The 11,534-nt window shown below is 43.0% G+C and overlaps 1 protein-coding gene across 1 annotated transcript; it reads left to right on the top strand.

The window, feature by feature from the left end:
- The first annotated feature begins 483 nt into the window (after nt 1-483).
- On the top strand, nt 484-10,946 carry PRPH2 (peripherin 2). The gene is made up of 3 exons (XM_075089002.1): nt 484-1,064; nt 3,801-4,047; nt 10,710-10,946. Exons 1-3 carry the CDS (start codon nt 484-486, stop codon nt 10,944-10,946), a joined length of 1,065 nt encoding a protein of 354 aa, XP_074945103.1.
- Nucleotides 10,947-11,534: the final 588 nt, after the last annotated feature.

Below are 11,534 nucleotides of genomic sequence, written 5' to 3'. Positions count from 1 at the left end.
CCATATTATTCTGGCAATGACATCTTTTAATATCTCTGAGTTTTCACATTCTGCCCGGCAGCCTAAAGCACAAATCTACTAAATAGTAAAATGAGGGATTATTTCCACTCATCTGTTGACAGGCATTTCTCCAAATTGGATCAAATGATTAAAGGTATTAGAATGACGTGTTGCAGATCCAGATCAAATCATTTGAAACCTTGAGACTGTTTCTCCTTTGCTTGGAAGGAACCACCAGAAATAGTTGTAGGTGCTAATTGCCCATTATTCTCACTAATGTGAAATTGTTAATTTGGATCTTTGAATATTTTACTTGCCTGAATCCTAACCAGGGGAGCTCAAGATGGAAGGACTGTGCAGTGGCTTGCTTCCCACCATGCTGTTCAGGGTCTCTTCCAATGCCTGAATGGTTCTTCCTCAAATTGCTTACGCCAAGAAGAGGGGTCCAGGCTGCAAAATCTTCCAGTATCTCACGTTACAAAGATGGCACTGCTGAAAGTCAAATTCAACCAGAAGAAACGGGTAAAACTAGCGCAGGGACTATGGCTCATGAACTGGTTTTCAGTCTTTGCTGGAATCCTTGTTTTTAGCATGGGGTTGTTCCTCAAAATTGAACTCCGGAAGCGAAGCGAAGTGATGGACAATTCTGAAAGCCACTTTGTGCCCAATTCTTTGATATTGATGGGTATATTATCCTGCGCCTTCAATGGTTTTGCTGGCAAAATTTGTTACGATTCTCTGGATCCTGCTAAATTTGCCAAGTGGAAGCCTTTGCTGAAACCTTACCTGGCACTATGTTTCTTCTTTAACATACTCATTTTTTTCGTTGCTCTGATTTGCTTTCTCATGCGGGGCTCCCTGGATAGCACGCTGGCCCAGGGGCTCAAGAACGGCATGAAGTTCTACCGGGACACAGACACCCCCGGAAGATGCTTCATGAAGAAGACCATTGACATGCTCCAAATCGAGTTCAAATGTTGTGGGAACAATGGCTTCAAAGATTGGTTCGAAATTCAGTGGATCAGCAACAGATATCTGGACTTCAGCTCCAAAGAAGTGAAAGAGTAAGTGGCTTTGTGGGGTTTGTATTGCACAGTGTTGTTCTTTGATCAGTATTGTATTAAAGAAATACATACCGCAACAGGCACTCTCTGGAGGGGGTTTTGTATAAAAAGGGTATTTTCTCTGCTCTTGCTTAATAAGCGTTCCAAATGTCCAGCTAGATTGCTTCCTCCCCTGAGAAATTCCTCTAACATTATCCGGAATGTAAAATATAAAGCACCAAAATACAATTCTCACTCTTATGCAGTGTGACGTAAACAGACTTAAAATAATATTTTTTACTGTCTTTTACCTCTTTATAAACCCGTTATTACCCCACACATACCTACTCACAAAATCAACAGGAAAGTATCAGAACCCCCCTATTCCTAAAGCAGATTTCAATGCAACTTACTAGATTCCTAAAAAACTTCCTTGGATATATACTGCTGACACCACTTTTAAAAGTCCACTTTAGATACTGGCAATCAATCAATCTCATGGACACAAATAGAAATATTAATGCTTTACTGATAACTCATGTGTTTTAAATCCTTAAGGTTTAGAATTTTATTTTTATATTCACTCAGTGGATTGCTTCAGCACTGTGACAATATTGAGCCACCAACACCTGCTGACATTCCTAGCTTTACACAGTGTCCCTTGTAGCCAAATGCATTTTATGTTCTCTCCTGTATAAAAACATGTTCTATATACTTGTGCCTAATTTTTTTAAACTTCACATGAAAACAGCACTAGTTTCCTCTACACAAGGCAAAACAGACTGTTGACAGGAAATACCTTAATGGCTCTGATGTCAGTGCCCAAAGAGGCAGTAATCTCAAAATCAGGTTAGGTGCAGTAAGCACAAGGGAAAAATATACATGAGAACAAATGAACTTTTGAAATTAAAAAATGAGCATTGAGCATAAATACCCACAATCTTTTAAAAAATTAAGCATCGGGGAAGAGATTGTTATTCAGAGTTCTTCATTAATGCTTATACTCTGGTTGCACAAAGGGCCTTGTAAGCTGGAAGCAATTTGCCTTTTAAATATACTGTCTATGTTAAAAATGTCTGAAGTAATTTTGAAAAAAGCTTTGTGTATCTCTTGGGATCCCTGCCTGACTGTGTAAATGATACTTCACTTGTGTGTCTCTGCATATTGTTTTGATGTGTTGGGTGGTCTGATTGTTTTTGCAATTCTGAACTAGGTCTTTAGAGTGAAAACTGTTACAGGCTTAACCTATTGCACTGCGGGGTTATAACAAATACATTCGCTATTTAATAAGGGACTATTTGCATTGCAAAGGTATGCCCATGGGTATAAATAACTGCTTGAGAACATAGTAAGTTCACCTTGCCAGCATTATATGGAGATTTGAGAGCTGTAACTTAATCCAGCAGCAGTGGAAGGGCAAAGCACAGAGGGAGAACAAGGTTATATTGTCCTTAATAAATGATGTCTTGTTTGGGACTGAGACTCAGGGCAATTTCTTTGTACTACTGAGGCAGGAAATAGGGCATTAAAAATCCACAAATGGATGTTAATGAGTGAATTCAAGGTTTGAACTACACGGTGGTACTCAATCTCTGCTCAAATTCCTGGTGGGATATTCTGACCCCTTTGAAGTCAATAGCAAAGTTCTCCTTAATTCCAGGGAAGGTAGGAGTCCATTCCCTGGACATGATTTTTATATTATTTATAGAGCTAAGGCCTGATCCAATCTCTCTGAAACTGGTGGAGCGTTTACATATCAATGGGAATTAGACCCAACTCAGAGCACGCTTTATACTAGAAGTAAAATCTCAACTGCATTTAACATTTAGATATATTTAGGTCATGACTACAAAGTGGAATTTTGCTTCACCAGGCTGCTGCAATCACTTCTCTCTCTATGACACAACTTTAAAATATCCATATTGAAAGCTACGAGTGACTCTCAGAATTTTTTCCTCTCTAGGTCACCGGGGCTCTCCATTCTGTCATTTTCTCAGCAAAATGGCATTTGTTAGAATTGCTGTCCCCTTATTATAGTATTTTTGCAGTGCCAGTGGAACTATTTGCCTTCTAAGTATCTCTCATCTAAACATCTCATAAGGCACCAGACTAAATGGCTGTTTATGGAGAGCATCCATAGTCTCAAATGAACAATAGTTGGGGAGCTCCTGCAAGGACTTCAGAAATTTTTCAACATCCTGTTACAGAAGCGTATTTCATGTTTTAAATAATGGCTACCTTTCCAAGCCAAGAAAAAATGCATAATCCCTTCCTGGAGCTCTTATCATCAAAGCGAAGCTATTAGGTTTGCTGGATCAGTGGTCTAGATGGATATGGTAGGTCCTAAGGCTGTTGTGGGTCCTTTTCCAAGCTCAGGTCATCTCCAGCATCTCCCTTCCACCCTAACTGTGCTGTGATCACTCTTTTCTGACTGTCTCTCCTGACATTTCTCGCTGCCATTTACTTTTCTTAAAATTTAATTTCTTCGAGTAAGTGACCCAAGAGGGCACGTTTCCATCATGAAGAGTTAATTACAGACTCAGCGTAGCCTTGACATAGAAAAGGATTTCAGAGAGGAAAAACACCCAGGACAAACACCGCTATATAAACAGGGGATGCAGAGAAATGGCACGGCCAGGAGGCATGGTGGAAAATCCACATTGCCTTTGCTTTCCTTTCTCGTGTAAGTTTGCTCCGGTAGATCTTTATATGTGTGTGTGTGTGTTTGCTCATGCTTCCTTTTGCCCTTGCCCATAGTCGGATCAAAAGCAATGTGGACGGAAGGTACTTGGTGGACGGCGTCCCTTTCAGCTGCTGCAACCCCAGCTCCCCGAGACCCTGCATCCAGTACCAGGTCACCAACAACTCAGCTCACTACAGCTACGACTACCAAACGGAGGAGCTCAACCTCTGGCGCCGTGGCTGCCGGGAAGCCCTCCTGCACTACTACAGCAGCATGATGAGCTCCATGGGTGCTGTCGTCCTCCTTGTCTGGCTTTTTGAGGTAAACCTCTCCCTTCAGCCCCGCTTTGCTCAAGTGCCAACTCCTGATGGGCAGAGCATTTTTCAGCGTGGAATTTTGAGTTAAAGATCAGATCTTATTTATTTAAAATAAATTGTCTGCCTCTGTTATTTGGCTGAGAAAACATCTAATAGTGAACATCTGTGTAAGGCCTGAAAGGTCCCAGGCTGGAGACACAGCTGGGAAGCATTGTTAGATTACAGGCTCCCCCTTCAGAGCAAGGGGCCAGAGCCTCGAGCATCCCACAGCAAAAGGGAAAAGGGACTGATTTTCTGCCAAATGTAGGGTGCTGAGCAGGGAAGCACATGCGAGGTCTCAGCTGTCCAGATGCATTAATTTTACATGTCACCACTAGTGAGGAATGAGAAGTACACAAAGCAGCGCATCAGAAAGATGGCAGTAATTTGTGGGACAGAAAGCGTAATTAAGGGCTTTATGTGCTGATGAAAATAAGACCTAGAGCCATGTGCAGTGTCCAGCTTCAGGGCAGCATTTGGCTTAAGGTCCTTCATCAGGTTCATCAGTGGTGATCATTCATCATCTTGGTCACAAGAAGTGGTTTAGGTGAAGATGATGGACTAATTTTATTTGCTGCTTCTTCCTAAAAACACTGTGTATATGCAAACAGGTGCCGATACTGCCCAGTGCAGGTGTTTGTGAGCACCATAACCTGAAGTGCAGCTTTCCTGCTGAAATACTGTTTGTTCAATGTGAGGAAAACACATCTTTCTGCCCCTGGGAGATAGCAAAATTTCTAGCTGGGGTATTTAATCAATACTAATACACAGGGAGCGTGGGCTGGCAGTGGCACGAGGGCTGGCGTGTGAGGCGGGGATGCGGAGGTAGGGCAGGACGGGATGGTAGACGGGGAGGTGCAGCTCACTGTGCGACACGCAGTGCAGCAGACCCTTTCTAACCCTTGAAATGCTGCTGCAAATGGCATTGCCTATTTTAAATGATTCAGCCAGCTTTTTAAAAATTTAGATAAATGCAAATTTTAAAAAAGATGCATTATATTTTGATACAAGCAGTGGGCAACACCCTTCCAGGAATGAAGACACTTTTTGGAAAATAAACACCTATCCAAATAATCTGTGAACTGGAAAAAAAAATCATAAAGTTACTTCATGTTGTGTTATTTTAAAAATAACTACACTGCACTGCTGCGTAAGGTACTACCTCCTTGTAGCATTGTTATTCTGGTAAGAAAAGAAAGAGGAGCTTGTGTCTCAGCCCAAATTCACATTAATAGATCTTGAAGAGAGGGGAATTTCAGCTGTATATGAAAATCAGAACAAAATTAAAAACTCGGGGAAAATGCACAGAAATACTAATGCCAACTGTAAAGAATCATGACTAGGATCTTGTAACATACCTCTGCTGACTTTAGAGATAAATAAAAGCGATACATTAATAGCAGTGATAAAAATACAGTATTTTGTTTCTAACTCTTCACAGCGTACCTTGATAGTATTTTCAATCTGTGGTGTAATAAGAAATACGATCTTATCTTTCTTTGTCTTTTTCAAAATAAAAGGTGAGATTTTTCTCAGATAATCAGAGAACTCTCAGGGCAAAGCTTTAAAGAATTACCACAATCCTGGGTTATATTAATTGGCGCTCTTAAATATTTATGACTTGCCTGACATTCTACCATAAAGGGTCCAGATTTGGGTCTCAAACTTTGTCTGCTTTTAAGGCAAACTTTGAAGGGAGGAAGCAAAGCAGGAAGCAGACATTAATTTAGTCTCCCTTGAAATATAACCACTTCCTTTAAATTGCAGCCAGGGTAGGAAACAATTTTATACTGAGTAGGAGCACAGCAGAGGTCCTGACTCCTGACCAAGGTAAGATTTTGGACCGACCAAGGTGTGACCCAGTAGGGAGTTAGCGTGCTGGCTCTGTGCTTCTTATTTTTCCCTTGGACCACTTGCTGAGAATTTACAGAAAAGCACAAAAGCAAAGGAGCGCCTTGGTTTGCTTTGAACCTGGAGCTGCTGTAAACTCAGACCAGCAGCACGGCCACAGCACGTCCCTGGAAGAGCCTTTCTGGGGGCCAGTGGAGGGGTCTTCCAGCTGGGTTGGTGGTATTGACCTGTGGGAAGTGGGACAGAGCACAGAGGGAAACACTAATTGCAGCTGTTACTTTGAGCTGTAGAAAAACATAACATGCCAAATGGGTGTAGGGACCTCAGGGAAGACCATTTAGGTTTAATGTTTCTGTATTAGGTGCAAGGAAGAATGAACCTATTTTGAAGTATTAAAACTTCAATTTGAAAAAAAATGCAGCATGTCATATTTTCTGGAAATAGATTATTATCCACATGCTCCTTTTACTAGCAAAAGCTGTAGGCTTCCCAGGGGTGACAACCAGTCACGAGGGTAACAAAAAAAGATCACACCCTGCTCTAGATAAGCCGCCTCAGGCTAAACCGTGGCAAACAGATGGGCTTCGCTGCAGAAGGTCAAGCAGAGCAATCCTGGCTGTCTTCTTGACCTGCCTCAGCCAGTGAAAAGGAAATGGGGGTTCAAGGGTGCCCTGAATAGGGCATTTCAAAAGGAAGGGAGGGCAGCAGTTGTTTCCTGAGATGCTCCAGGTCCTTCACCTGTATAAACACATGGCTCTCAACAGGTCACAGCTACTGTGATGGCTGAGACCCTGAAATTCATCTCACATATGGTGCCGCACAGGGAGTCCAGCACTGAGGTCCATGAGGTGGGAACTCAGGAGAGCGATGAGACGTGAGCTGGAGGTGCGTTGCACATTGTGCGCTGGAGAGTAAGATTGCCGATGCATTTAACACTAGTAGCGAACTCCCACTAACCTTCAAAACCAGTCCACAGGCAGCAGGGGAACAGGGACCCTCCAGAAGGACAGATTTTGCTCTGCTAGCACATATCGAGGGCTAAGCATGCTGTGGTGCAGAGGGATGCACCAGCCCAGCCTGGCCATACCCAGTCCTGGAGAAACACTGCAGCCTTGTTCTTCCTGTCACTTCAAAGTTGCTGTAAAACAACAAGAATTTTCATGACAGTTTGTCCATTGGGTAGGGGAAATCATCACTGAGCGAGACTGGGCTAGATTTGGGACCCTGATGCCCAGGCCTTCTTTGCTGGACTATCATTAAGCACAGGTCTTCATCTCAGAGTCACAGACTGGTAGAGGTTGGAAAAGACTATGGAAGTCATCTAGCCCAACCCCTCCTGTTCAAGCAGGGTCACATGGAGACGGTTGCAAAGGACCATGTCCAGACAGCTTTTGAATATCTCCAAGAAGGGAGATTCCACCACTTCTCTGGGCAACCTGTGACAGTGCTCGGTCACTCTCACAGTGAAAGTGTGTTTCCTGGTGTTCAAACAGAAGCCCCTATGTTTGTGCCCACGGACTCTTGTTCTGTCACTGGACACCACTGAAAAGTCCCTGGCTTCATCCTCTTTGCGCTCTCCCTTCAGGTATTTGTATACACTGATGAGGCTGCCCCTGAGCCTTCTCTCCTCCAGACTGAGCAATCCCACTTCTCTCAGCCTTTCATCATAGGAGAGGTACTCCAGTCCCTTCATCATCAAAGTGGCCCTTTGACGGACTGTCTCCAGTATTTCCATTTTCTCTTATACTGGGGAATCCAGAACTGGACACAGCACTCCAACTATGGCCTTACCAGTGCTGAGTAGAGGGGAAGGATCACCTCCCTCGACCTGCTGGTAATACGTTGTCTAATGCAGCCCACGATACCATTAGCCTTCTTTGCAGCAAGGGCACATTGCTGGCTCATGTTCAACTTGGTGTCCACCAGGACCCCCAGGCCCTTTACTGCTGAGCTGCTTTCAGCTGGCTACCCCACCCCCCCAGCATATACTGGTGCATTGGGTTGCTCTTTCCCTGGTGCAGGACTTTGCACTTCTCCTTGTCTAACTTCATGAGGCTCCTCTCAGTCCATATCTCCCATATGTCTAGGTCCCTCAAAGTATCTCTACAAAGCTGAAGTGTGCTGAGGCATTAACATGCATTTTTTGAGGCAACAGAGACATCCAGCTGCCTTCCATAATTTTGTTGATAATATGACCTGTGCATTGCATGCAGCTCTAAGTGCCCTGGCCAGGACTTGCAAATGGTGAGATGGGGCTATTGAAAAACTGTCTGCATGAAAGGTTCTGGATAAATAATTTACAACACAAATTACTTCAGTAAAACTGATAGTCCAAGGCTCTATACTATCATATCAGAGAGAGACTAATTTGCCAGATAGTTGTCTTCAGCTTCTTGGGCTCTCTTCTCATCTGGCAGAGAAGGCAGGCTCAGGTCAGAGGAAGTGAGGAGAACTTGAACATTTTGCACTGCTTTGAGCAAATCTCAACCCCAGGGACCCAGAATCTTTCTGAACAAGATTTTTAAGAAAATGAAGTCTTAAACTGAGAGATGTCACAGAATCTCATCTGAGGGCAGGTCAGCTGCTACCTTCTGCACAAGCACCTTCTTTTTTTAAAGCACGACCCCATTTAGGGACTTAGAGCTATCCAGAAAGCCTATAAGTACAGCTAATTTTGCTGTCAAATAGTAGGACTTAGTAAGACAGTCACAAAAAAAAAAAAGCGCTCCTGCTGACATACAGTGAGGTAGCACAAGTAGAGAACAATGTAGAGGCCATCTTTACGTCCAGCTCTATTAATCTTTACTTGCAACAGCCTTTAACAGGAAAGATATTCGTCCCACAACTGAAAGCAGCAAAACTGGGGCTCAGATTGAAAGGAAGATGTCAAAGGCTTTAAACCTCAAGACTAGTGTGATGTGATTTGTCACTTCTTGCGACCTTTATAGAATAGTGTTTCAATTGATTTAAACCATCGTAATATTGGATAGATCCACAACAAAATTAGGCTATTTCTAGAATCAGGGATATTAGAAACATCTCTTTTCCCTCCTGCGTGGAATAGGATGAAAATTTGTCTTTGGCTATAGAAGCATTTGATGAAGCTTGTTTGTTTGATCAGTGTTTTTCCCTTTCTGGTCTTGAGTGAAGGCAGAGAAACATCAACATCTGAAAATTTCAAGGGTAACCAATGGTTACCCTTTAGTCTTCCAAGAGTTTGGCGTCACTGATCATACAAAAGCAGGATGACCAGGGTAGATAGGCTAATGAACAGTCCACATGCTTGAGCAGTCCCATGAGTCCAAAAGCCAGATGTTAGTTTTGCAATTGGCGAAGCTTTGTGGCTGAATCCCAGCTTCAAATCTGCCCAGCTACCCAATGCTGTAATCCTGCATGACAGTTTGCAAGCTTTTCTCCATGTCTAGCTCAAAATCCCCAATAGCAAGCAGCACCTTGCTGGTCTGGGGCAGCTCTCTGTGGGCCTGGACTATGCCACCAGGTAAGCAACACACAGGGCTGCCAACCTCCTTAACCACTAGGGTTTAGGAAGAGCAGAGGTAATCACTTCCTTGGGAATTTGGATAGGATAACAAAGACATATTTCCCTTGCAGAATAAATCCTATGAGGCCATTAACAACAATAAGTGGTCTCGAGCTTAGCTTTAGCTAGGACATGAAAGACTAGTCGTCTTCTTCCCTATCCTGACCACCTGTTCTACCACCTCATCAAGCTGACTCTTCTGGGCCCACTTGCTTGCTTTCTTTTTCTTTCTTCCTTCCTTCTCTTTTCTTCTCTTTTTTTCTCCTCTACTTCACAGATCAATCACTTTTCTTCATCAGCACCGCAATGGTGGAAGTCAGATTTTTCTGAATGGTATCAGAATGCAGGAGACTGCCTAAAAACATTCTCTCTGGAGGCAGGTTTGGGGTGTTGCCGGTGTCAGGGGTGTTACACCAGCATAATACAGTAGAAGGAGTGTCAGTCAGGGCTGCTGAGACTGGTAAATATTTTATCAGAAATAGAAATTTGTTTTAGATGGAACCAGTGAGAGATACAGATCACCTCCTGCCTTGGTTTCCTTATTTGCACATACCTATGTAAAAACAAAAGCAGAATTTGAAGTAGATGACCTGATGGCTCAAATCCTAATGCTGCTCTGTTCTGCCCAGATGCTGATTGATAATATCTCCTTGATCAGGTTAATATTCTTGCCAAACATATTAAGGTCAATGTGAATTAAAAATATTTAGAGTTAAAATTAAGTGGATGGGGCATAGCACATTGTTGCACATATAAACAGCTTTATGTATATCTAGTGCACAGGAGCAGAGGTTTCATTACAATTTCTCAGGAGGTGCCTACCCTGTGACAGGGTAAGTGGAAAAGCCCCATGTGCACATGGCCACACGAAGCTGCCGCTTGGCAGCAACTGGCACGTCCTTCCTTCCTAAGCTGATGCATTCACTCATTGCTTATCAGCTGTCGCACTTCCTGTGGCACTCACTGATTTCAGACCTCCACCCTCTCCTTTCCTACTTGCGAAGGGGCATTTTCCTCCTGCCAGCTCCCCCTCACCCCCACTGGCCATCCAAGGGGGAGGGCTGCTCAGGATCTCCTCTCGTTTGGAGGATTCCCACAGACCTTAAGTTGTATCTGTTTGGTGCTTTGGCATTTTGCTCATGCCAGCAGCCCAGGTTGCTGATAACAGAGGATGCCGAAGACATGGACAAGGGTATGTTTGCCTGATGCTCTGTTTTTTCCATTGCACGGTGCAGATGTCCGTGATGGTTGGCTTGCGTCTTCTGCATACCTCTCTGGAAAGCATCACAAATCCTGAAGACCCTGAATGCGAAAGTGAAGGCTGGATCCTGGAGAACAGCCTGAAGGACACTTTGAAGTCCATGCTAGAGAGTTTGAAAAAGATTGGTAAGTTCAATCAAGTGGAAGCAGGGGCCGAAGGGGCTGAAGGAGAGGAAGGTGGGAAGACTCCAGCCATCACGACGGTCAGTTGAGCTTCTATAGTTGGTGCGGACTTTTCATCAGAGGAATAAAAAAAACCTGAGATTTGTGAATATCTACGTTTTAAAAGCTATGTATCAACCATCAGAATACACATTTCTACGCATGCTTTTTTTGGTACATGGGAGTATACAACACAGTACACCTTGGGATAATACATTTATCCACTATGTGAGTACACCATATTAATAATTCCTGGGGGAAACGACCCCACTAGGACTGCAATATTTACGTGTTCCCTTATCAGGGACAGCTTAAAGAAAAAAAATCGCTGGCTTCACAAGGTGATCCTTTCCACCTTATTTTGAAATTAAAAGTGGAATTTGAAAAGCTAATATTTTTTTGTTCAAGCTGTTTTACCAGCATACTTTATGTACTTAACTTTTAAAGACAAACAGTTTTGTTATCTGGGGAGTAACATGTTTGAGGTCAAAGGAAGGAGGATTTCCAGAATTGTATATAATTTAGTATGCACGTATTTTGACAAACCTCTAATATAATGTGATTTTTGTTAATGTACTAAGCAATGGTATTTTCTGCTGTATTATTAAGATGTACATAGAACAAAATGAAAACTTATG

This window comes from Phalacrocorax aristotelis, chromosome 3 (genome assembly GCF_949628215.1).
Source record: "Phalacrocorax aristotelis chromosome 3, bGulAri2.1, whole genome shotgun sequence".
In the NCBI taxonomy this organism is placed as follows: Eukaryota; Metazoa; Chordata; class Aves; order Suliformes; family Phalacrocoracidae; genus Phalacrocorax; species Phalacrocorax aristotelis.
This window is presented reverse-complemented; position numbering and strand designations above follow the sequence as displayed.

Coding starts and splice junctions, on each gene's coding strand:
- PRPH2 (XM_075089002.1), top strand. CDS start 484: ATGGCACTGCTGAAAGTCAAATTCAACCAGAAGAAACGGGTAAAACTA. Junction 1,065..3,800: donor AGCTCCAAAGAAGTGAAAGA/GTAAGTGGCTTT, acceptor CCTTGCCCATAG/TCGGATCAAAAGCAATGTGG. Junction 4,048..10,709: donor TCCTTGTCTGGCTTTTTGAG/GTAAACCTCTCC, acceptor TGCACGGTGCAG/ATGTCCGTGATGGTTGGCTT.